The sequence below is a fragment of the Thunnus maccoyii genome, chromosome 14 (assembly GCF_910596095.1).
Source record: "Thunnus maccoyii chromosome 14, fThuMac1.1, whole genome shotgun sequence".
NCBI classification, from domain to species: Eukaryota; Metazoa; Chordata; class Actinopteri; order Scombriformes; family Scombridae; genus Thunnus; species Thunnus maccoyii.
The window spans coordinates 27,521,145-27,548,940 of record NC_056546.1 but is presented as its reverse complement, the minus strand read 5'-3'; the positions used below and the strand labels follow the sequence as shown (position 1 = coordinate 27,548,940).

General features: G+C 40.0%; 1 protein-coding gene across 3 annotated transcripts in view; it reads left to right on the top strand.

Moving 5' to 3' along the window:
• Positions 1–27,796, top strand: part of LOC121911615 — a 336,594-nt gene that overhangs the window by 53,701 nt on the left and 255,097 nt on the right. Inside the window, exons 5-6 of one of the 3 annotated variants that reach the window (XM_042433261.1) lie at positions 15,472–15,541; positions 16,613–17,503. The exons of the other annotated variants lie outside the window; for them this stretch is intronic. Coding sequence (XP_042289195.1) covers positions 15,472–15,541; positions 16,613–16,663 — 121 coding nt within the window. The 3' untranslated portion in view covers positions 16,664–17,503. Of the gene's footprint in view, positions 1–15,471; positions 15,542–16,612; positions 17,504–27,796 lie in introns of those variants that run through there. 3 annotated transcript variants of the gene reach the window in all.

Sequence of the window (27,796 nt, the reverse complement as noted above, 5' to 3'; positions counted from 1 at the left end):
AGCAGAATGACAAGAATCTCACAAATCATACTGAGACATGAACTGTGGCTGGTTGGAAGGAGAGGATGATGAATTTTTCCCCATGCAGAACCAGTGACATCTTAGCTTACTATGTAGTAGGGATTTGCAGAGAGTCCAGTATTTGTATTTGTATCTGTATTTGTTGAGGCAGCAAAATTATTTGTATTTGTATTCGAATAAAAGTGGAAAGAGGCTTGCAAATCCTTTTTTTGCTTTTATTACGCTTTTAAATTTAGAAAATTTAAGTGTTACAATAAGTGTTTATGAATAAACTACCTTATGAAGGAGGTCCCCAAACTGGTTCTCGAACTGGAGTCTCCCAGATCATAGACGACTGCGCTGACTACTGAGCTAAAACTTTACTCTTCACCTCTTTGCAGACAGACCTCTAACTAACAAATATTTTTAAAAATATTTGTATGAAACAAATATTAGTTAAAAAACAAAAAAACAAAAACAAAAACACTTTTTGCTTTGCCGAATAATGTGTTTGTATTCGGGCACACCCCTGCTATGTAGTGCACCAATCAGATCAGGATAGAACACACAATTAAATACAACCAGTCTTAACAGTCAGGCAAAGATGATAGTTTTGGTTAAACATCAGTGTCGACTTTGTCCTTATTCCCCAAGAGGTCAGTCATAGGATAGTTAAAGTCCCCCTCCACTCAACAATATATTTTGTTGAACTATCCTATATTATAGATTTTATAGTGAGATAAGAAGATCAATGCCATTGTATCAATCTTCTCATCTCACTCTCGGAAAGAAAGTCAATGACATTTTTCCCAAAATGTTGAAATATCTCTTTAACCATGTGCTTTTAAATTCTTAAAAAAATTGACCCGAAGAATCTTAATCACACTTTATTTAGAATGAATGTTTTAGGGAAAACAAATGAAATGCATTGACAATGAATGTCTCACAGATACTTTCAGTTTGAACGTATCTGGTTATGTTGATAAAAAAAAATGTATCCGGTGCAGCATTATGTTTCTTACAAAATGTATTTACTCCTACAAATGAGTTGTATATGAACATAATCTTTAGGACACAGGGTTGAAATATGTGTGTGTGTGTGTGTGTGTGTGTGTGTGTGTGTGTATGTGCATCTTTCTGTCTCTGACTCACTATTTTTTTTTTGTCACAGTAAGAAAACTCTCTCAGACACACACTCATACAGGCTCGCACTGTCTTCTCCACTTTCACCGTGTTTATCTCTCACACACACAAACACACTCTCATTGTCACTGCCTCTTTCTCAGCCTCTCTCTCTTTCCATCTCTCCTTTGCTTTCCGATGCGCTCACAAAAAAAAAAAACACGCGCGCTTGATCGTTATCCAACGGTATCATCAATTATTAGGTCTGCTTTATGAAACCCCGGTGCAACTCGCCACAAAACACTCCATGTGTATTGCTATTCATAGTGGACACTGATCCCACACTTTTTTTTTTTTTTCTGTTGCTTTGTCTTGAATGAAGGTTGCATCAGTTTACATCAGCAGCAGACACAGTGGCAAGCTGGACACCCCCCCACCCCCTGCTGGGAGGGCAACACCGACGTACAGAGAGCCACGCAAACAGACCACACATCACATCACCCGGAATTTAGTGTCTCTGTACTCTCCATCTCTAAATGGTGGAAGTGATTTGGATAAAAACGGCCTTTTAACCTCATGTGAACCTGACTGCAGCCTGGTACCCCGACGGCTTCCTGTGAGGACTGGGCTGAGATAAGAGCCAAAATGACATGAATAGAGTTAAGTTAATTTATTATAATAATAATAATATCAAAATAACAAATTATATAATTATATGCTTCATACATTCACTGCATTACTTCAGTTTCAGAATAATGTCGATACAACATCTAAGATGAAGTAATGTGGAACAAATAGTCATGAGTCTGATCTGATCTTGATACACAGCAACGTGTTTCACTGATAAAAGGCCAAACTGCCAGAGTTCAGAACAACAAGCATTCAAATATCTCCAAGCGCTCTTCTTTCAGTCTGGGCAAATGTTTAAAGGGGAATAAAAATACCTAAATGTGTAGTACACTGTATAAATCCCATGTTTTTATATATATATATATTGTAGAAATAGCAATGGTGCTTGTAAATTGACAGCATATTCAAAAAAAAGTATTGCCATACCAGCTAAACCAAAATTTTATTCCCCCAGCATAATGTTCTACCAAAAGTGAAAAAAAATTTGATTTTTGTTCCTTACATTTGAGTTGAATAAAACTAATTTATATAATTTTATCTCGCTACATGATAATCTAAATGCTACTTCAAAGCTTCCTCCACACACTCCCCTTTACTGATGTTTTATTGGCCTTTAAAAAACTGATGTGTAATTTGTGTCACAGTGGACATGTACTTTGTCTTCAATGCCCTGTGTAATACTCATACACATGATTGTTTAACAGCTTAAAGATTTAACATTTGACAGCTAATGTTCATGCCAACAGTACGGACTATACAGTAATAATACAACTACTGATAATGACATGAATTGTTGTTAATTGTTGAAGCAATAAAATATCAAGAAATATAAATTCACAAACGGCATGGCACCAGAGTCAAAATAAGAGCATCATGCACAGAGCAGCATAAAAATCCTGAAATTCATGAATGGGATCCGACCATGAAGTCTCTGTCTGTACTGTTCAATAGAACAATAAATATATAATCAGTCAAACCATATTCAACCTATTAGAGGTTGATGGCTCTGACTGGAACGGATTTGATTTACAATGAAAAGCAATTCTGACAAAATACATCATGGCAAAAAGCTCACATGGTCAGACCGGCCTGACCCCAATCACTGCTTGCTCTGTGACTTTTACTGACTCACCTTAATATATGATCTTGTACCCTCCTCTTGACTTTCTTTTTTTTGTTGTTCTTTTGAGAGGTTCTATAAAAATAAATGTTATAATATGAGTGGATAGCATGAGACTGGGTGGATGCCATGCACAACTGATTCAAAGTTGATGTAAGTGTGTAATGTATGGAAATCACAATGCAACACAGTTGAAGAGCATAAGGTCACTGATAGTGTAGCTGCTGTATGTCTGCAGGTGTAGTTGTAGCTATAAAACAGTTTTGCTGGAACATTTATATTAGAACATAAATATATGCTTACTTCTATTGGAAACATTTTTATTTTATAGACTCTCCTTAGGAAACAATGAAAATAATAAATACTAATCACAACACTTACAGCAATGCTACATCTAGTGCTGCTTATACGACTTAATAATAAGAAATTAAGAGAATCAGATACATATGTTAGTTATGTTAGCAGACAAAGACAGCTAGCGACAAAGCCAAATAAAATATTTCTGACAATGTCATGAACACAGTAGCTTGTGGGTGACTGCAGGGAGGGAAAAAAAAGTTCTATTTTCATTTTCAACCTCCACCAAATTCTCATCATAATTATGTCAATATCCCTCCAAATGCAAACACTTCCAATCCTGACAGAAAGTAATATGGTGAAAGGCCATTAAAAATGAGCCCCCCCGGCCCCCCATCCACAGACACACACATACACACACACACACTCGCACACACATATGCACACCAATCACCTTCCAACTTGCCCCCGCCCTCTATCCAATAAAACTTTTGGCAGGCCTGCGCTGTTGTAATTGGCAGCCGGCTTGCCATGCCGATAGACTCTCCTCAGTCCTACGGGTCAAGAGTAATTTACTGAGCTGCTAAACACCACTAGTTTTCTCTCTTTCTCTCTTTCTATCCAGTCCAATCCCGTCAACCGCTACCCCCCCCCCCCCCCCCCTCCTTCTCCCTCTTGCTCTTTTTTTTCCCCCCATCATCCATATTGGAATTCCCATCCAGGCTGTATTACAAGCCGAGATGATGGCTTAATCCCTTGTTAATTAGGGACAACATCTCCAGCAGCTGAGGCTAAAGCGGAGAGCGGTGGAGGCTCCAGAGACATGAGGGCTCTGGCCAAGCTTGCGGCCCAGTCAGGAGAGCCTGGCTCAGGCTCAGAGAGCTGGCGAGAGATGGGAGTATGGAGGAGGAGGAGGTGGTGGTGGTGGTGGTGGTGGTGGTGGTGGGGCAGGAAGAGGGGGGGGGGGCCTTGGATGTTGCGCTGGATGAGGATTGAAAGGGGCTGCTGCCTAATCCCCCACTGATGGCTCTTCTAGGCTAATGGAGCCTGGACAACTGGGCAACCGGATGCTCCTGTTGGCTCGGTGCTGGTTCACTCTACTGCACTTCAGCTGGGTCAGGAACAGTGTGGTTTCACTGGGGGTTTTTTATTTTTTTTATAGGGGACAGCATCATTCCTTTGGCTGGCTATCACCAAACAAAATACCTTTTTACTGGGATTTGTTTGACTATACTCAGATTGCCAGCTTTTCCAAGGTGGCTGTCTGTTTGTATTTATATGAATATTTGCGCATCACCTCATCTGCTTTTCTTGACAGCTATGGATCATATTTCCCATGGTGTACACAAACCAGAGCCTTAGTCGCACGCAGACAGACAAACAAACAAACTTAATCCCAGTCATAACCGTCTCTACATTGTGTTTTCTTGTGTAAAATTGTCTTGTGTAAAACAGTCTGAGGGAGAATTTGCAGGTAAATGGAGGGGGAGGCAGAGGGGGGTGGGGGGGAGAAGGAAGGGAGGATACGGTTGAGACTCAGCGGCATGAAAAATGAGGGGTAAAAAGGCGGATGAAAAGTGCATCTTCTTACGTTTCCTTTTCAGGTGGCAACAAAAGCCCATTTATTTTGGCTCGCATTTCCACTGGCTAAGTGTTGGAGTGTAGTGTTAGAGTGCATTATAAATACAGCCAGGCTTGTCGCTGTCCCCCCTCCCCCCCCATCACCGCCCCCCTGAAGGCCCAGACTCCTGGGGAGCTCCAAACACTAGGTAATTATCCAGCACCATACTGCCTGCTGCTTCACTACCTGTGTTTCCAGCACCACTAGAGGGAAGGATGGATGGAAGGGGTGGGGAGAGAGATGAGGAGAGATGGATGGAAATGGAGAGGGATCAAGGTAGGACGGCGTGAATGTGTGTGTGTGTGTGTGCATGGGGAGTAAAGCTGAGGAGAAAAGCAAAACATGGAAATGGTGTAAGAGATGACTGAGATGGATAAAAAGGAAATGTTTGATGTCCTATTTAAAGGAGCGGTACGCCTAGTTTTTTGAAAAGATGTGATCTATCAAATCTGTGATATCTGAGTGAGTCAACATATGTACTGTGGGGAAACATACATGCAAAGACACCAGCCTTTCTGGAATATTTAAAATCATATTTGAACATCAAACTTAAGAAGTAAAATAGGGAAAGAAAAATTCACACATAAATACACTGATGCTCACACTTACCTCATTACAACAAACATTTCATCAATCAGTCGGCAAATTGTTTTAGTACAAAGAACTTATGTGGACATTTTAGTATTTTGTTACTACATTAGTTGCTGTATACAGATCAGGGCCCAAAGTTCATTAAGCCAATACTAGTTTTGTGCTGAAGTTGCCTGTGGCCATTCTAAAATATTCAGTATCTTAGAATTTGACTGTTTTTGTGTACCAAAAAGATAAGTTATTTAGTGTCTTCAGAAGACTTTTAGCCATGCTAGCAGTATGTCTATATGGCAATGTTGCTATGCTAGTCTGCACTAAAATATCTCAACAAATGGATGATAGTAATGACATTTTCATGGTTACCATATGAAGCACTAATAATTTTTTGTAATCACCTGATATATCATCCAGTATCACCAGCAGGTTGATATTATTGGCCGGGAATCTCTTGACACCTACTGAATGGATTGCCATGAAATTCGGTCCAAGCGTTCATGTTCCCCACAGGATGAATCATGATAACTTTTGTGATCCTCTGATGTTTCATGTGGCACCATCATCAGGTCACACTTCCTATTTGTCCTTACTTTATCATACAAACACAATAAAATAAGATGACAGTCATGGTAAACATTACCTGCTAAACGTCAGTATATTAAAATTGTCATTGTGAATATGTTAGCATGTTATTGAAAAAAAGCACCATTGTACTTAAATGCAGCCTCGGAGCTGCTAGCATGGCTGTAGGCTCATCTTTCTCTTGTTGTTCTTGTGGAAGTCGAATAGGTCAGCAGCCAGTCTACCACGGGACACTAAAACACTGCACTGCAAAGATATTTAACAGCACAGGGACATGTATATAACTCCATACTTTTCCTTTTACATCTTGTTTTCAGTCCACACATTGGTTCTCTACGGCACCATACTACTAGTCTCTAAATGGAGGAGTGGGTTTAAATCCTTCCAATGAAAAGCTCTTTTGACACATTATGGACAAAGCATTATAGTGATACACACTGGGGCTTTTTGCGTATATATTTTTTTCTTTGAATGAAACGGTACCTTTTTTACAAGCTGTGCTGCTCAAACTAAAAACTTACCATGAAAATGAATAGAAAGTGAATGAGGGAGAGAGGCAGGAATAAAGCTTTCTGCCCTTGTGGCTCACCCTGTTAAAGTGTCTTTATTAGGAGTCAGGGACTGATCACACTGCTAAGTGACCTGCCAAGGTCACAGAGAAGGGCAGCCATGGTAATTAGTATGCTCTTTGGTGCAGCAGGGCCGCATTCGGCTTTGGCTACATTAGTATGCTTCACTGTGGGATTAAGGGGTTACGCTAAGCTACACTAGCCATTAGTATGCTCACTTCTCAGTAGAAGATGCTGTGCTACACTGTGTTCATCATTAGTCTGCCCCATCCAGGGATGTAGTGGACAGTGCACACAGCTAAGCCCACTTTACCATGTTTATAGTTGCTGTGTTGAATTTCTTTTCCTTTTAAAGGTTTAGTCTGATTCAAAAGCAAGTGTGATTAATTATTGCCAGTCAAACGCTATGTAGGGCAGCAACATATCACACAAGTAGTGTAAAGGATCACAATTTGAAATTTAGTACAGTTACTAATACCAGTTAACGCTTCACCACTTATACATTTTGGGGGTAGGCTTGTATGTGGTCTAACCAGGAGTTAGATGTGAGGGTTGACATCAGCTCTGTCTGTTCACTGGACAGCTTGTCTGGTATTAAATGCGTTTGCTCGGCGCAGGGGCTTGAGGTGCTGGGACAGACCACTGGTCTCCACCAAAAGAGAACTACAACTTCTGGTAACTAAAGCAGTTGTCTTACATGCCTGCTGCATCATCTTAGCTCTAGGAGTCACCTGGGTTTTGTTCAGAATTGGAAGCTGTGTGAACTTTGCATCTTCACTGTGGGGTCAAGACTTCTGGAGGGCTGCATGCCATCACCCAGGCTAAGGTAGCTGTTGATGGTCGCTAAATACTTCCAAACTTCAAGCTGGTTGCTTATTAAAGCTGCACTTATTAAGTATTTAGCTGCTGAAGAGCTAGACAGTTTTCTCAGGAGATGGTGGATACCAAAACAGAGATAATACGAGAATGAATATTAGACTTATACTGGCCACCAAAAACATGTCTCTAAAAGAAAGCTGATGTTGCTCTGTGTCTGCTGGATGAGTATAGGGAAGTTTGCTATAACACATCAACTTTACAAGGCCATAAAATATCAATTAGGTGGTTTTTAGATTGATGTTGAGTTCTGACCCCAGTTGCAGATACAAGATAAATGCAGCTTAAAAGTAAATGTACAGGAATGTAATGTAAAAAGAGTAATCTAACAAGTGACTTTTGCTGCTTAGTAATCAGTAATGTAATTATTTTAAGTATTTGCCCAATACTGATTAAATGACAATAATGTGACCAGGAAAACAAAGCAGAAAGTGCTTTCCTGTTTATAATTTCATACCCGCTGCAGCTGTTTTGGCTGGTGTATGTAAGGTGCAGTGCAGAGCCCTCAGCACCCTCAGTATGCCCTTCCTCTGCAGGGCAAAGCTGGCCTAGTCTCCACTATCCATTAATATGCACCTCGTCAGCAGGCCAGCGCCAGGCTCGGCTACGCTAACCATTGTTCCGCCACAATCAAATTAGCCCTGCTGATGAGGCCTGAGCTCTGTGACCTCCACGGGCTCAGTGGCTTCCCAGCCCCAGAAATGACAAAGAAGATCTGAGAGCTTGGGTCTTCAGGGACAGCGGGGGCTCACATACTGATTTCTGATTATGTCGGCTCTGCTTTTATTTATATATTTAGCCGCTGGAAGTAATTGAGACGAGGTGTTGACTGCGGCATGTGAAACAGATGCCCCCAGCAAGTGACAAGTGAAGTTGGCGTTGATGCCTAGCGAAGACAAAGGACTTGTATGATGTGTGTGTGTGTATATATTTTGGAAGTGTGAGTTACTTTTGTTTAGTCCCTGCAACTAGCGTACAAGTCACGCCTAGACATTGGCAGTCAGCTCATCCCTCCCAGATCCCTCCAGACCATCCCACCCCTCCTCCCCCTCCTCTCCCTTCACCTCTCGTCCACATTTGTCTGATTTAGTGTGATCAGATGTGAGAGCCGACGCCTGCTGCTGTTGTTAATGCACCGTGGGCTCCACATAATAGCAGCTCACACTGCTTATACTCCTACTCTCCTGTGCGGGGACCATGAATCAGGTGGCAACTGGAGAAAAAAAAGAGGTGGGAAATTAGATATGCAGCATACCAATATTTACAGTCCCAGTATACGCTGATGGAAGTAGCCCCTCGCTTAATGTTTCGTATCCTCTAGTCCATTCTTCTAACCAACCTCATCCTGTGTTCCACCAAATCAACTGAAACATATATCAAGCAGATTTGCGAAACAAGACTTTATCACCAGGGAGTTCTCCAAAATCCCGGCTGACCTGCAGATTTGATACGGATCAGCGATGGTTCACTGGGACAGCGGAGCACGGAGGAACATGGTAAAGAAATCACAATCACATCGCACAATTACACTCCGGATGACTGCAGATCGCGTGGCAGCTGAATGGTCCTGGTGAAGAGGGAAGATGAGAGAAAGGGGTGAAGCAGGAAGTTCATGTCCAGTAATTTTCAAACATGTTAAAAGCGATACCTTGACAGTTTGAATGTTTTTTTTCTTCCTTCACCAGGCAGATATCACATTGTGGAAGGAAAATCGTCGGCACTCATACTTATTGGTACTTAACTGAAAATCAGCTTGTTAGAGTCGTTAGGATTCTGACCTTTGTCTCTATAATTTGACAAGTGCCAAATGTAGCAGGGAAAAAAAACAGACTAAATTTCATTGTGTCAAGGTATCACCTGAAGACACTGATGATTATCCTAACTGCTCTGTTTGCTCTGCAAAGTTCTGGACAGTTCTGTTGAGCCATTGAAAAACTTCATAAAGTATCCAGGAGTCTCATTACAAAAACAACAAAACATTTTGTATTTTTTTTATGATTACCAGAATGAGCTTCCTAATGCTGAACCATCATCACAATGACATATTATGAAAAAACATTGAGATATGCTTAACTGATGTGGATGCATTTCATACTGGTCACTGAGTTAATAAATATATTACTTCTTTCCTATTAAAGGGATTTCAGGATAGCAGGTTTGGTGATAAACCAGTTCAGATTACAGGGATTCTGGGGAAAAAAGACAATTGTTTATCCATTTCACTTTGCCAGCAAAGTAACACAAACATGGCTTAAAGTGATTAAATTGCTTTTGAAAATAATCCACACACAATTTGAGGCCATTGGAAAAATGATTATTTGTTCTTCCTGTAAGAAATCACATCAGCAATTAAAGGCAGAAGACTTCTTGGACACACTGCAGGCCTAGTAGTTGGTGAGTGACTTCCTGTCTGACTTTTATTTAAAGTGCCCACTATAGTAGTGTCAGCAAGCATTTTGATTAAGTGATTTGCAGTCTTGTTCATGCATAGGTTAAATCCAGATTAAATTTGGTTGAAAGGTTTTTAGATGTCTAGGTTACCAGTCAAAAGTTTGGATACATTTTCTCATTCAAGAGAATGGGAAGGTGTGTCCAAACTGGTACTGTCAGTGTTGTTTCATGAGAATTTCAGTGACTTCACTGTGTAATGAGGACCTACTCCACACTATTTCAATTGTCACTGAAATGGTGATAAAATGGTGATAAATATATAAAATCTAGAACACTAAAACACTAAAACAACTCTAAAACACTTTCACTTTTCACTTAGACAAAAATGCCTTCATGTCTTTGGGCCTGAAAATGAATGCTTTCTGGAGATTGTCTGGTGATAAACCCAACTTTATGGCCCAAACAATTAAATTGTGGAGCAAAATAAGTTCATTTAGACAGAACTGCTGTGATTGGTCAATCAGTGGCAAAATAAATCTACACAAATCTTTTGCATTAAGAGAAACTCTGATGAACACTGACAGATAAATTTATGCCATAAACAGTCTTTACAGTGCTGATCTATGAGGGAATAGAGGGTCCAAAAGAAGGGAAGCCATCAAAGCTTGTTAGCTTTTTTTTAAAACATCCACTTTTCCTGCTTTGCTGGAAACACGGGTGGCTAAGCAAGACTTTCTTTGGGGGCCCTCCTTAAACTGAAATCATACTTTGTGCATCTGCAATTGTTGCAGTTGCTGCAATGGTACCCACATTTTGAGACAGTAGCCATGTTTCCACCTATTTTTACGCACATTTTGAAGTATTGCATTAAAGAAGCTTAATGGAAATGCCAAAATTCGCAAATTTCGCAAAAAAAGTTTTTATGCTTACTTAAGGTGGATTTTGGAAATGCTGAAGAAGAGTATGCACAAAATGGGTAAACGCATTTGTCGAATAAATAATGACGTAGCGAACGTTTAACTCACATGACTGATTGGCTATTTCCACTCTTGCCATCTTCCGGCCCTTCCAGATAGCATGAAGCGTCGCCAATACTAGCCGACATGAAACAACAGTGACAACTTGCCCGGTTGAAACAAATTCCTGAAGACCTCTCTAAATTTTTCTCTTGTCGAGGCAGTACAACTAGGTATTTGTTTTGTTTCCGGTTGGCAACCTCTACTTCTTCTGCTCTGTTTACTGGCGGATTATTTAAGCCTATAGCACCATCTGCTGATGAAACTATGTGATGCGTAGCCTAGTTAATTCGCTTCAAACCAGTTGATGGAAACACACCTAATCTGCATTGTCCTTTTAGCAAAAGTTCACTTAAAATTATCTTGCAAATCTAATGGAAACACAGTGTGTGAGCCACCTCATGCTGGGAGCCCTAAGCAGGCGCTTCGTTGGCTTATGCATTGGAGTTTTTTTTTTTGACACGTCGGTGTGGTACTGAAAGCTCAATATAAACATTTCTTCAGATGTGTATTGTTCTGTTTGTTACATATTTGTTTCAATTTGAGGACAGTGAAACTTTACACTTATTATCTTTAGCAAGTCAATCAATCTTTTAATTTACGATCTAAGATTAGCAAATCTGGGTCATTCACTTCTCTAATCAGTACAGGACAGCAGTTGTTTCTTTTAGCTTGTACTGTGTTACAGGTTTAGCGAAAACATACCAGCTCTGGTTAGCTGTTAAAATAACATTAGCCTGGAAAAAAAACAAAAACCAACATTTAAGTGTGCTTACCTTCGCATGAATTTCGGGATGACTCATCTGCAAATTTTGCTTCAAGTTCATTGTGTTTTTACCGGTGATCGTCGCTCCACACGGTTTACAAAGGGTCGTTTTCCTTGACATCAAATGTGAAATTTATCCATATGTCTGATCTCTTCCCAACTCATCTCTCTAACATTTTCGTCTTGTTTTTATTAGTTGACAAAAGCAATAGATTTCGTCATATTTTTTATCATCATAAGTTAGTTTTATCAAGTTATCGTCTCGTTTTCATTCGTCGTTGACAAAAACTATGACGAAAATGATTTGTTAACGAAATTAACACTGGTGAGTCTTCTTCAGTTTCAGAATCTGTTTGGAGATACATGGCATGTCATCCATCAGCATTGTTCCAACATATTCTGCTACAGCCTGATGGTGTGCCTCTGCCCTCTACCTCTTTTGTCGCTCAGTCTTGCTCTATTCTCCTCCTCTCTGTCTTAGCTCACTTTATCTCTCTTTTCTTCTCAGCAGCTGGCTTGAATACTGATGGAGCTCACTCTGGATCTGATTAAGCCCCCGCTCGGCAGAATCAGACAGTAGACATAAATATCTGGGGGCATCTGAGAGAAAGACGAGTCGGTTAAAGAGGACCGAGTGTAGATCGGGTTTCTACCCCTGATGAAAATCGATGCGACTTGACCGGTCGCAGAGTGACTCAACATGTCAGCCCTAAAGAGACCGGCCATTATATCATTAGAGCTAATTTCATCTTCCTCTACTCGTGTCTCCATTGTTAGTCATTTAGTGGGGATGCGCATGTAAATGATTCACGACTGTCCATTGTCATCATTTTCAACCAGTTTCAAACACCAACGTTGGAGGCTTTGAATTGCCAAAGTGAGTTATTTTCTTTCTGTGTGGAAATTATGATGGTTATAATTTCCATTTATAGATAAAGAAAGCTAGAATTCAAAAGCTGTTGATAGCTTACTGTCCATACAACAGTTAGGATCAATGGAAGATGACTAAAAATGCCACAGGCAAAAAGGGAACCACATTTGCTTTCAGTCAAGCCAAATTACAATGTGGCATCTAGTGATACAGATAGTTTTGGTTCAATTTTCCCAGTGGCTGTATTAACAAAGATTCCTACTTTACCACTTGGAATCCTCCTAAATCGCCAAAAGTTCCTAGCTAAGGGGCTTCCTCTGAAGACCTCTTCACAAAGCTTACAACAACTTCTACTTCGAAGGAGAGAGGTCCTGAGCTAAGAAGGTGGTGGGGTCCATTAGCCAGGTTTCCATCCAAATGTAGAACAATCTCAAATGGTGGAAAATGTGATGGAAATATGACCTTTATGTTGGTTTTATGTATTATTTGAGGATCATCAGAGTCTCTTCATTGGCCCATAGAGATCTTATGTTGTCATCTGATACTATTTTTTTGTCCCTTCATCTCTCGTCTTTATCGATACATCAATCTTTCCACCTTATCCAAGTGTCAAAACGTTTTTTCTGCACCTTGTTTTATGCACAAATTGAAAATGCGCATAAAACAGGTGCATAGATGCACTTCTTGCTACGGACAATATGGTGTTTCAAAACTCAGTCACCATATTTATGTATTTCTTAATATCATTTTAATTTGGGGTATGAAGAATGCATTTTGCTTCCATGAATAATTCTGACAGACGGCTGAGATATTCATCAGTGCTTCAAAGTGCATTTTTCTAGTGTCTTAAGTGGTGGAGAGTTGTGCAAACCATCATCTCAAGTGTTATTGGCTCATTGTGAGCTTACTGAATTGTTAATAACTAATGGAACCAAGTTTTCAGGGGCTTTAATGACTTAAAGACTGTGTCTTCATCTACACAGACTCAGGAGCTGGTTTTACACTAAAATGCCTTGTTAATTCACCCAGGGCAGAGCAAATTGAAGCATTTTATGAATCTGCTTTTAGAGTTAGGACTGGCACTCTCTTTCTTTTAGGAGTTTCATTTGGCGGTGCTCACAGTGTTGAAAAAATGGTATTATTTAAAAAAAATCAACCAACCTCATTGTGATAACTATTTCTTTGTTTCTTTGGCAGAAGGTAGTTCCAATAAAAACTGTTCAGTGTTTACCTCAGTACATAAAATACAACTATAAAATACATAAAATACAGCCACCCAGATGACTAGATGGCACTAGAAGTAAGTGAGAATTATATTGGCTGAGCCTTTAAGACACGGCAAAGAATAGTAACTATAATGTTTACTGTCTAATTACTGTAACAATAGATGCTTCAGCTGTCTGATGCAGAGCCATAATCACAATGATACACTAACAATACACCTACTGCTGGCTGTAGGAAGCAAGCTAAAAATAGAACATTTCAGAAATGTTTGGCCATTTCTATTACAGTATCATATCTGTATGATTTCTTTACTGAGATATATATAAATCTCACCCTCCACTGATAAAAAAAAGTCCCTGAAGTCATCAATATTCTATAACAACATGTTTCATTAAAACAAGTGGAGTATTCAGCCGGTCGGGGAGATCATCCCACTGTTTCATGTTGTTGAGTAATTTTAAGATCTGTGGCCAGCTCTCTTCTCTCTGGCACCATGACATGCAAAAGCTCTCTCTCTGTTCTAGCAATGCTCAAATATCTCCACTAGAGGCTCCCTGTTGAGTGTGACACACACACACACACTCACTATTCCTGTGGCCACACACACTTTTCATTCACACCCTCATGCTGTTCCCCTCAAACACACTCCTACAGAGCAGGGACCAGGGTGGATTGCTATTTGGTGTTGCAGGGCATTAGCCGCTGATGTCTTAACACTTGTAAATGAACCCTCGCCCCTCCTAATCTGTCACTTTAATGCACTATAGATTTTATTTCAGCCTCTGTAGTATCACATTCTCAATAATAATCATCAAGCCGACGCTGTTGTCCCCTCCTGCAGAAATTAAATCTCGCCGCTGAGTGCACAACTAATAAAAGATGTTGCCGGAGGAAATAAAAAAATAAATATGATGAATCATAAGCAGCAGGGATTTGTATTCAGATGCAAAAGACAATTACACAAAGAGTTTGAATTTATCAGCCGCTTCGCCTCTCAAAGGCTCAATAACGGGCCACCACCGCCGGGCGCTGGGAGCTGCATGCTCACACACACACACACACACACACACACACTCTATCTCTCTCCCTCTCCACTCTCATGGACATCTGTGCACACAGTGTACAAACAAGCACACTCATGCATATTATGCATTCGGCATTCAGACACATACAGATTCGCTCTTCTGCCCTGTGAAACACAAACACACACACACACACTCACACATGCAAAAGAGTCCTTTAGTTAAAACTAAAACACTTGATCTTGAATAATATGACATAAAAAATATTCATTTATTTCTTCAGTGCTGCTGATTGGTGATCTTTCCAGAAAACTAAAGCATGAATATCATCAATATTGGATTAATAATATGATGTCAAATGCAAGATATTTCTTACTATACATGTGCTTGTAAGTGGTGTGTTTGCATATGTATCATATTTGTGTCTCTGTAGGTGTGTGTGTGTGTGTTATAATTTCTATTGTATTAAAGGTTTACCACACATTTTAATTATGCCCATATACAATACATGTATAAATTCATCATCCTGGCATACAGGACTGTACAAACAATTTTATTTTTTTATGACCGTTAAGAACTGTACATCAAGTTCCCCTTTTTGACCAAAGGAATCACAGGAAATAACCTTTTCCTTAACTTCAACACTGCAAAATCCACTCTGATAGTTCTTGTGCCATCCTGGGCCAAAGAGCTAACCCTAGAGCAGACTTTTTTGGGAAACAAAATATAACTGTGGAACTAAATTTAGTCTGTGGTTCCCTTTTGTCCAAATACAGTTTCTGGGTTCCTAAAATGGTCCCTGGGCTGCTGGAAAAGTTCCTGTGGTGGAAATGGGCTGAAAGCAAGGTATAAAAACGACAACTTGGTGCTGATCCATTGACATCAAGAGGCTGACTTTTATAAACATACATGATATTTTGAGTCACATGAGTCATTTTCTGGTCCGATTCAGAAACCTGTGCACTGTCAGTAACATTTTGACTCATGCACGACAAGGATTCCCAACCTTTTATCTGCAGACTGGTTTTTATTGTGACAGTAACGCCTCACTTAAACGTATTATTCTGCCTTTTTTGCCAAATCATGTAATTTAATCAAAGCCCAGTGGCAACACTGTTTCTCACTTATCTCTGCTAGTATCTAGTCATGCTGATAGTTTTGGTTTGGGTTGGCAAGATTTTTAATTTTTTGCCTCCACCCTAATACGATGGAGGTGAATAAACATGATCAACAATGTCTCATAATCCACAGAACCATATGGACTGTTTTTTTCAGTAGGTAGTAAATCACAAAGATGGATGTCTAAAACCCTGGGCTGCCTGGCCAACAAAAATAACCCAACAACAACCAAAAAAACCTAACTTAACCTTTAATTAGCTGTTCCAATTGTGTATAAAAAGGCTTAAATCCTGTGTCATTCCAATTTCTAACTAAAATTTCAATCTGATTTGTCACTTGACTTACTTTATTAACATACTAAGACTTTTAGTTTAGGCGTGTCACATGATGACTGCTGAGGAATCAGCTAGCCACCACGTTCAATTCAAGAATATTGGGCTCAGCACTGTGTTGCAACTGAGGAACATGTGAGCACAGACAATAATTGTGTGTGTATGTTATACCAGACCTCCTCAAAATGAAAGAAGTATATGGAAAATTAATTTAAGTGAACACATTTGGCTGGTTGTCTATGAGGGAGTTTGGTTTCAGGCTGGAGTACTTTCCTGTTAAATGTGTTGATTTGTTTCTTGGAAATTGATGTTAAGACTTTGTTCTTACTCCAACTAGGCAGGGAAAATGGTCGAATTTCCCAGAAAGAGAATTATCTCTTTAAATTAGGAGGGGATTCTCACAAAAACTTAGGTTTCAAGTCCTTTGTGTGCTCATTTTACCTTCTGTATCTTTTTCTTTGCCTAGTTCTTTTTGAACATCAGGCAAGTACAGGCAGTGCTGATCACTGTGATGTGAGAACAACCGGCTTCCACTCAGCAGAGATGCTTCACACCATAAAGCTGCCGGACAAACATCTCCCCGGATAGCTCACACCTAACCTCTTGTCATCTTCCTCCTCTCCTCACTGGTTCTTCCTCCTCTCTCCTCTTGGCCTCTGTCACCCCTTCTTTCCTCTCCTCCGGCTGGCTAGTTGACAGTTAGAGCCGGTCGGGGTCACCTCCCCCACTTCCCAGGGGTTGGAAGGGTGCAGCTCTGGAGCTGGAAGCCCCACGCCCCAGCGGCTCCCTGACTTGCCCCCAGTGAGGAGGCAGTGAAGTGCGGGGAAGTCCGGGTCACTCTGCTGGGAGAACGGGCTGCAGGCCTGGAGGTTTGGCCCCGGACCAGCGCTCCTCCTGCAGTGAGACCAGGCCAGACACAGCCTGCCAGGCGCTGACTTGACCTCCTCAAACTGATGTGGCACAAGCTGGCAGAGCGGTCACTGCTGCCACTGAGTTTGGGTGGAAAAACGATCTCTGCCCCCTTTCTCACTTGCTACTTCTTCCTTTGTTCTTATGACATGCATTTTCTTTTTTTACTGTACAGTAAGTCTCTAACCTACACTGCTATGAATAACTCTTAGAATCTACTCCTCATATGGATATTTCACACATACACACAAAAAGATGTATAAAAAAATCAGGCACTAATCCTATCCTGTATCTTATATATTCTGTTATATGTCAACTCTGTCTCCTAGACATTTAAACACTCTAATTTGCCAAATACATTTTGAGGGAAACTGCTTGCATTATGTTCAGTGACAATATTTTTTAAGTGAAGGAAGTGCTGCAGTTCTGTACTGCATGCGGGTGGTTGGGGTGGACAGTGGGCGTTCAGAGTGCAGGTTCACATCCTGAGTCCTGTGTGATTAGATTTAGGCAACAAAAGCACTCTGCTTAGAGGAGGATTGTGGTTTTGGTTAAATGTTAATAAAGTAAACACATCAGGTCTTGTGCTTCAAGTCACTTCTGACTATTAATATTTAACCAGGACTCCCATCTATCCCTAACCTTAACCAATCGCTGTGAGTGCCTGAACATAATCCTAAAAAACATCATCTTTTAGTTGCACAGAGCCGATGTTGTTAGAGCGGATATCGTAGGGAAAACAGATGAAACATGTTCTGTATAAACATTTTCTAGTTAGTAGTGTAGAATTCGGAGTCAACAAGGTTATGTGTCTTTAAGTCAATATGACTTTTCTGTAGGAAACCATGATGCAAAAGTATACAGTACCATAGGTATTATATACAGTACATAAAATCAGGAGCAGCTGGCACTGATTGTACATTTTAGGGTTACATTTACATGTGCACAATAATATCACTGCAATGAGAAAAGCAACATGACAAAATGAAAACTATCTGCAATAATCCTGCTCAGTAACACAGTTATTTTAGTTATTGGGGGGAGATTGTGCTTTTGGAGATTTCTTTGAAATAAAAAAAGTTTGCCTAACTCCAAATAATCTCACTATAATCTTAAATAATGAATGCAGGTACAAACACTGTGTTAGCATAAATTACACACAGTGCATCTCATGTAATCTTACTGCTGTATGAGTGTCGTCCACTGACAAACATGGACGACACTTTGACCTCTACAATTAGCGTGTGTTCTCTCTGTCTGGTTGTGCAGCCTACAGCACCCTGCTGAACATAATATTTCTACATCAGCAGCCTGCTCTCAAATAGCATTAAACCAATATTTATATGCATACTAACAAAAACATTTAATTTCTATTTCGTTCATATTATGTGCCATGCATTTTCTATCAGATATATGTATATGTAAAACTTACACCACATCACTGTTCATGAATGCATAATGGCGGTTTCAGTTTTTCAATCTGTATGTTTCACATATTTCACCACAAGGCAGTTTTCTAAGAACTGTCATGCGAGCATAAACATCCCCAAAATGTCTCAGAGGTTGAAACAGAGTGCGACCCGGTCCGGGCTCATTGCTTATTACTCCAAAGAGATTGCAGCGTCCTGCTGATAGCTGGTGATGGCTCCTCTTTTTTTTTTTTTTTTTATTTCTTTTTTCTTCACGATGGTCTGTCAGAGGCAGCATCAAAGGTCTGGGGTCTGGTTGGAATGGCTGCATCCTGGGAACACATTAGCGAGTGCTACTGTTCGTGATCTTTCTCTCTTTCATCACTTTGAAGTTCTTCCTTTCACTCCACCAACCCCTCCACCTCCCACTCCTTCCCTTCTCTGACCCATTTGAGGATGGAGAAGGGAGGGGCAGACCAAATATTAACATGTCTCAGTACTTTGTTTTTTAACCACTGCCCTATACCTTTTTTTTTTTTTCCAGAATTAGGGTTGCGAGTGTTCAAGTCATAAGTAGGGATGTTTCTACTAATTTGCACTTTTAGATGCAAATCATGAGAGAAAACACTTTCACAGTCAATTTATGAGGGTTTCCAAATAGCAGAATGAAAATCCTGAGTAACTGTGAGGCAAAACAAGATGAAATTCCACAACAATTATATCCAGTCCCAGCTTGCATTTGAAACCTAAGTTTGAGTCTTCCAAGCTCTGATGAGTTACAATTTGGATTTGAAAAGACCTCAAATTATTCTACGCCAGGTACAAGAATTTAATTTCCTTTGATTACATTTGATGTATCTCAAGAACACATTTCAAGAGATTTTCAAAAAGCGCTTATTAATTCAGCCGTCATTCAAATGATATCCTATACAGGTAACTTGGGTTAATTGAAGCTCCGCTACCTTGAAACTGTCTCTCAAATCTTGCCTCACTCTTTTTTTCTCCCGCAACCTTGTGACATAAATCATCCACAGCTTTGTTAGACTTGAATCAAACTGACACTTTTTCAGACTTATTAAAAGTGCACAAAGTAAAGGAATAAAAAAAAAGGGATAAGAGGAAAAAAAAAAGAAACAACAAAGCCAAAATATGGTGCATAATTATGTCTACCCTCTCCTTCGCTCCCTCTTTCTGCCGCCTTTTCTCCGTCCATCTCTAGTTGTCTGTGACAGCTGGCTTTCTGAGTGGCATTGGGAGGATAAATTGGCCTGTTTGAGGCAGGGGAGCGTCTGTGTTTGGTGTCAGATAATGTGCGCTGAGGAGTCCGAGGAGAGTGTGATTAAAGCCAAGCCACTGATAATTACGTCAAACTCCACAGTTGTCCTAAACCTCCTCGGCTAGTTGAAAGAGATTTCTCTCTGATGAGCAAAACAGGAGGAGGAAGAGGGAGAGTGAGGGGGAAAAAAAAAAGTGAAAGTGAGGTGAAGGGGCTTTTTGAAGTGGGTCTTCCCATTACTGTTGTGGCCTCTGCTGCCCCTGCCAATTTAGGGAGAGGTGCTGACTTCCCAATGTACTGGAGACATACTCGGGGGCGGTGCTGTGTTGAAATGCTGGGCCAAGTGGCTGTTAGGTGAGATTTGGTGCCGTAACTGTTGGTCCATACTGCAGCCTGGTTAATTAACCCTGAATGTCTTGTCTCGATCAAAGAGACGATTCATCATATTAACCCTTGCAGGTACTTTGGTGTCATTTTGCATCAAATCCACAAAACCACAAAAAGAAGTTATCTCTGTCATGGTCAATTTAAATGACAGACTTGTAATAAGGGTAAAGCCTTTAGTTAGACTACATGGGAGTCCCCACATCCCTTTCTTCAAGCAGGTACTGCAGTACAAACCTATCACTAAGAATGCTGATATTGGTTTTACGTTGAATGTCAATCAAACAAAATTTGGAAAACAATTCAAATAAAAAAAAAACCTTATGGTTAAGTTTAGAGAAAAATCATGGTTACAACCACCACCCTAACCTCTAGAACCTTTATTTCTTCCTCTCTACGTTAAAGGCACATTACTTTCTGCATTGGCACTGGACATAAACTGTGAGGTGGCAATTTATCCAACATCAGTGCAATCCTAAAGAGTACTGGGATGTGTCTATTTGACAAGTTATTAAAAAAGGACTGCAATACTGTGTCATAAGGTATGTTTCCATCCACTTGCTGTTGTGTACATTCTCAAATTTTTTTGTGGAAACGAATAAAAAGGCCGAAGCATTGTGAAAAAGTTTGCTTGTAAATTTCAGAAATTAGCTTAAAACATGTGCAACAATTTGATGAAAACACATGAAGATGTTTGACATGTAAGACCAAGCAGCAGTCTTGACTGAATTGGTAATTGATATTATAGTAGAGTAATTATAGTTAATTAAGAGTAAGTGAAATGTTACCTTTTATCTAATAAACTACATAAATTGACTCAGATTCTTTAAGATATAACTTCACTACTGATCATAATCTACTAAGATGAAACAAGTCCAAAAGACAACAATTTAAGGAGAGAAAAGACAGGATTTTTCCCCCCTTTTTATCTCTTTTCTTTTTTCCTTCCTTCTTTCCACTCATATACATCATGCATACTCTGGACTACAGTATTCCAATCATTATGATCAGTCTGAAGTGTATGATTGCAGGACTTGGCAGGGGATGAAATCCCATGCAGAGGTTAAGTCTGTGTGCAATGCTAAATGACAGAGCATATTTTAATATGAAATCCATCCAATTATCACTAATGGAGCTCTCCGGTGTGATACTGTACCCAGTCATTTCAGGTCCATGAGCAGACCCTCAGTAGCTCTATCTCTGAGACCATTTCTTTCTCTTTGTGCTCTGGTCTGTGCCTGTCTCTCTTTGTATTTCCCTGTGAATCATTTATTCTATGACATATATTCTGTGTCAAATTGCCAATTTACTATGGTAGGTGATAATTTTATTAATGATAAGATGTGGATGAACCAAACCTCAACCTTTTGTAAATCATCACATTTAACATAGTTTGGGACTAAAATTTAAAAATTTCTGCTATATTCCAAATGGACAACCGGGGCAACGACTAAATCATGACTAATTCATCATTAGCTGAATCTCTGACTCTTGCACCCATTTTCAATATGTATTAGTTCATGCTTACACCTGTACTGCGGAGAGAACATACAAACTATCAATCAATCACCCACTGAGCTGAATCAGACAGTTCCTGATGGATCTCATCCTGTCAATGGTACAAACTGGGGTTGAATTAGGATTTTAATCGTTTTCTTTTCTTTTTCTTACAAAATGCAGGAGGACTAAAACATGAATGAAACATCATATTTTTAGGACTGTTGAGAAGAGGCTGTTATCTTCATGCATATTTAAAAGTTCAGGTTGTCTCTTATAGCTTCAACTAGGTGGTTCAGCTCCATCTAGGCAGAACACAGACATCCACTTTAATAATCAGTTTTCACAGAGAAGTCCGCTCTTTAATTCACCTGCTCCTACTGTTTGTGTTTCTTGACATTAGCCTGATATCTGCAGACAGCTGCTAGCTAGCGTCAGTTCCCCGGCAGACTGAACAAAGTAGAATCTGCACACCTCTCATGATGATAACGCCTCATCGACACAAACACAGCCCAAAATAGTGTGCAATGTCTTTTTTTTCACTCTGTCATTCTTGTTGATTCACTACAAGATAGCCAGAGCCAGCTAGCCACCTAAACTACAGCAGGTGTGCATACGGTGTAACTTTTATGTCACAGTTTACGGTACTGTTGAGACTCAAGACAGCTAATGTAGCCAGCTATTATACCGTACTTTTTGACTAAAAGTAACCTTTTTGTGCATGGTGTAATACCTCAATTTTCACATTGTGTAAAAACAAAAATTCTAATTAACCAAGAACCAATTAATTCTATATATTGCACAGTATTAGATGACAGTTTAAACAATTGCTTCACTCATTAATTACATGGCCTTTGCTGTGTGATGTAGCTCCACTGCTCATTTTCCCTGAAGCTTAAAAGACCTAATGTTATATTTAATAAAAATGTAAGTATGTTAGTGGAGGTGCTCTTTATTTCAGAAAAGGAGCAGCGCCTCCTCTAAAAAATGCTGCAGGAAACCCAGAGTTTGCTCAACAGCATAATGATAAAAACCACTAGATTAATTTTGCATCAAGATTTGTTTAAGGTGCCATAGTTTGCCTTACTCAAACAATGCCCCTTGTTTTAATATTTAGCATAAATATGGCTTCAATTCCCCAAAGTCATTAAACTTTGAATATTTTTAATTTCCACTACCTTTCTAGGTCAAACAACAGCTGCATCAGAAATAAGTCTGCAGCTTTGATGAGCTGCCTTTCACTCAACAACTGCATGTACTCCTGTGTGCATTGTCTTTTAAGATTGGTCAAATACGAGGCTGTAGGTTTGGATTTCACTTTGGTAGAACGTTTTTATTAGACAGCCAAAATAACTGTATGTGTATTTGCTCTCTACCACTCTTTTTTCTTTCATACACACACATATGCACATAAAAAGCCCGACTCTGCAAAATGTTTACTTTACTGAATATGGATTATTTTTCATTCAACTCGTGAACTTATGGCGAGATCTTTCACTATGACATCAGAGCTCACCTGTCTGTGTTACAGGATTTTCATAATAAAATGATGCCTGACAGTCACAAACAGATCAGTCAGACAAGCTGTAACTAATTTAACTTATAAATAATGTTCATGTCTTAATGACACGTATGCAATAATAACTCTGCTCATCAAAGATGAATGTTTGGATTGATTACAGAATGTTCTTATTAATTAAGCTCAACTGTTACTGACACTTGTTTCTTCTTTAAAAAGGACCAGATGTCTTCATTTGATTTTGGGAGGAATTTTCACCAACAGTAATAAAGGTGTTTAATTAACAGCAGGTCTAACACCTGAAATTAAATATAATATCACATGATCTTAGATTTGTTCAGTGAAGTTGTTTTCAATTCTGTTACATTCAGAAGGTTTAAACTATAAATATTAACTGCTTCAGATTCTCCTCCTCACTGACTCCACTACTGTTGCTGCTGGTCAACCATACATTCAGCTTGAAGTTGAGGGTTGCCAGATCAGCAGGTCAAGTATCCCCCATATCCTGATCTTTCCCTCTTTATCATAATAGTGCACTTTGGCAGAAAACACACAAACCTGGCAACTCTGCAGAGATCTTACTGTTAACATTACGTAGAGTTAAAGAGGCTAGATTGTTTGAGATCTGTAAAAGTATCGATAGGGACAATCCAGCAACACTTTGCTATTGGGAGGGACATGTCCCTACTGTCCATACCCAAATCTACACCCATAGTCAAATGAACTAAAGTCAAACTGTGTCACTTTGCAACTCAGTGGCTTTCTCCTACACTGATCCCTTTCCTCAGGCCTGTAGGTAGCAGTAATGGCTGGCATGGCAGTCTGCAGATTGCACTGTCGGCTACTGTAAAGCACTGATTACAGTTGTTGAGCCCCCCCCCCCAACCCCATCCCCCCCAACTCACTTGTTTTATTGCCTCCGTAGCGTGTGTCAAGATCTGTTGTGAGAGTGCCACTTAATGAAGCCGTACCTGAATTTATTTGCCGGCGCCTCTGCATAGACTGAGAGAGGAGGTACCAATTAATAGAACGTAAGAGGACCTGGTGATTTATAATTAACAAGCATGCGGGTTATAGTAAACATAACACTCAGTGTAATAGCCCAGGAGAGAGACGGGAAGTAGAGAAAGAACTGAGAAGGAGGAGGAGGAGGAGAAAAAAAAAAAAAAAACGAGTGTTGATTTGTCCCTTGGTGGATGAGCGGAGTCCTTGTGGCTGACGGGAGCTGTCTAAAGCGGCTAAATGAATAATCATCTGTGAGTTAGACTGGAGACAAACGCTTAACGAGGATGATGTGAACCTCACTGACATGAGGGGGCTGGAGAGAGAGCGACTGACAGAGAGAAAGACGGTAGCAAGCAAACATACTCAGCTCTGAAATGAATGGCACGCACATTATAATAGCGATGAAGTTGCTTTACTCAACAGGCCGTAGCCAGCCTCCCCTGTAAGGTTGAGTAGTTGTCAGAATTTCTGAAAGGGCAATGAATCCCCCACTCATTTCCAGTGGTTTGTTGCTGGTGCATGACGGGAACAAAAGAGAAACTGCAGAAAGCAAATGTAACACTGACAACACTGACAGTTGAGGAGGAATCTTTTAGCAAGCATTTATAAAACATCTTTACCCCCCAAAGTTTGGCTGATCACATTTACATGGCTCACAAGTCTAAACTTCAATGCCACAAACTCAAACCTGTCTCACGGCTCTTATCACATGTCATCTCCTTCACTTTACTCTGCATACTTCAGCAATAAGCCATGAGAGGCTACACTACAGCGGGTTTTAGAACAATGAAGAGGCTTTGCGAGGCAGTATGAGAAGCTTTGCTGTATCACTGTAAAGCTCAGCGTCAAGTGGCTGATTGCTTTTATGAAACGTCGAGAGAGAGAGAGAGAGAGAGAGAGAAGGCGAAGGTTCAATGAGTCCCGTGTTTTCTAACAGTAACGATTAAATAATCATAAAACTTGCACCTTCCGTGAAACGGTGTAGTCGTTTAACAGTAGCTAAACAAGACAGTCTTTATATATTCTCATCTGATTCACCGATGGAATCCAAAGTGCCTCGGAAACATTCTTTATGCATGTTTCACATATTTCACCACAGACTAAGAGCCTCAGAATGTTTTAAATACAGTGCTCGCCAGATCGTCAAACAGTGTGTGAAATCAGCTCCCCCGACAAGGTCAGAATTGGGGAGAGTTGGCGCGAAACTGACAATATGACAATCACGTCGACTTTAGGCATTGATTGGCGAACATTTTTGCTTTTAGAGGTGGTTAAATAATGAAGTGTATGTAAAGAATTTCACCTTTCAACAGCTTTTGTCAAGAAATACATCTACAATAAAAGATTGAGTTAACCTTCTAAACCTTCTAGAGATCGTTTAAACCCTCAAATCACGAAAACTGGCTCGTTTACTTCTGTAATAACCTTAAAAGAAAACCTAGAAAGCAAAGTGCACAAGCCTCTGTTTCATATCAGTTCAGCCCCATGAATTGCCCCTGCTCTGTCTAAAATCAGACTTACTGCATACTATGTGTGTCTGAGTCACAAAGAACTCCACTTTTGCAGCTTCATATGTCTCAGATGCTTCTCAAAAGTATGAATTTAATCTAAAACTAATAAAGAAAGAAAGAAATCAAGTCTGTTGACTGTTCATCATAAGCTAACAAACTTTGAAAAGTAACGCCAGCTAGGGTTTAATAGCACAATGATTTCACATCCATCTTGTGGAGGTCAGACAAAAGAAGTAAGTGAATGTTACTTTTCCAACAAAAGCCCTAAGTCGTAAATGATTTCTGAGATGTGTTTTGAGACTCAGTGAATAATGTTCATATACATTCCTTTCTCTAAAGGAGTGATGGGTAGACTGCAACACATAAATCGGTCTATACTAATATTACTTGTATATAATGTGCCTTTGTCCCTTTTGTTTTGTCTCATTGTCCCATTGCATCCTGGGATAGGCTCCAGTATCTTGTGGCCCTGACCACGAATAAGCCCATTTAAGAGAAAAAAATGGATGGCATGGTTGGATAACATTATTCAAATGATCTGTTGTTCACTGAGAGGCATATGTTTTAGGTGTTGCACAATGGCTTTTTAATGGTTCAACCAGTAAGAGCTAACATACAATAAAGCACAAATGAAGACAGCGCTGTCCTGCAGGGTTCCCACGGTAACATCCAACCTCTTTGAGTGCTGATTGGCCATCTGGTATTGTTTTGTGTCACTTCCTATTAAGCTCATTGATCCTCCCTCCCTGTCTGCGGCATGTGGTTGATCATCGTGGATCAGTGTGTGTGCCTGTAATATGAATATGGTATAATGGTATGATTACAGTACATGATGGTCTCTGTCTGCGTGTTCGCTGATGCGGGCCCTCCAGCTACGCTTATACTGACTGCGGCCGTGATTAGGCTGTTTATGTAGAGTTTGCACTAAAGGAAGAGCAGAAAGGTGTTTAAAAGGAATACATGATGTCACTGGGTCACCGCAAAGGACAGTGGTGCAGAGGCATCTTCCAGGAACATATAGGCTCAGTAATACAGTATATATATATATATATATATATACAGTATACCCAAAGAGACTCACTGTATGTTGCACACACATATTTCAGTACTACTGTGAGGCTTTCAGGCATATTTTTTATTGAAGTATCAACCATAAACATGGCAAAGGTACTTGTTTTCCCCAATCACTCGCCCAAACTTATATTTCAACATAAAACTGAAATATAGTTCTTTCAGCACAAATGGAGCCAATGTTTTCATGGTTTTTGGCAATGGCAGGTGGTGGAAGGAGTAAAAGATGGAAAAGTCACTTTCACCATTTTATCTTGGCCTCTTAAGGGGCCAGTATACTCTTTTAGGACTGTAATTCGTACGGGCGAATAGCTTTGGAAGCCCCCCTTACTCCACACCTTTCTGATGGCAGATAAGGGGGCCTGTGTACGGCCGTTTCTGTAACTTTCCCAACCCGACAAGCTGACATTTACACCCACTTCACGCTGTGATTGGCCAGTTGTGCGGAGGTGAGAAAGGAGCCAGGGTTTTAACTTCTCTCTAGCTCTTTTTTTTTTTCATTCCTCACACAATTATGTCTGTCTATTTTCTCATGAGCATGAAAAATGAAACAGTAGGAATGTCTTCCATGAGAGACTGTCTGAAAACATGTGCCATTATCCCGGTATTTAAACAATATCACGTCTCCCTAAAACCCCACTATGACTGCCAACTTCTCACTCCACCTTCAAGTGTAGCTATTCATTTCTAACACTTCTTAGTAAGTATGACATGTCTTCTTGTTTGTTGTAACTCTGTGGCCAGTCGTAGCGACTAAGTTTTCTTAAGTAATGGTTGAAGAACTACAGGCAGGATTGAGCTAACTTTAAATGTATTTTCTCCAGCTCAGTGTGTGCCGCTGGACATGAGAACCACAGTGTGGATTACGGCTTGCTTCACAAAGTGGCATGGTGAAGTTAATCCGTTGGTCCTCACAAAATAGGTGGAGCTACAAGCTTAGATTCAGTGACTACTCATAGGACTTGCTCCAAAACTATTATTAGCTTGGTTGCTGACAGTCAGCAAGCTAACTGGCTCTCTCCTTAATGGGTTCACACACCTTATTCAAGACACATATTTGTATCATTGA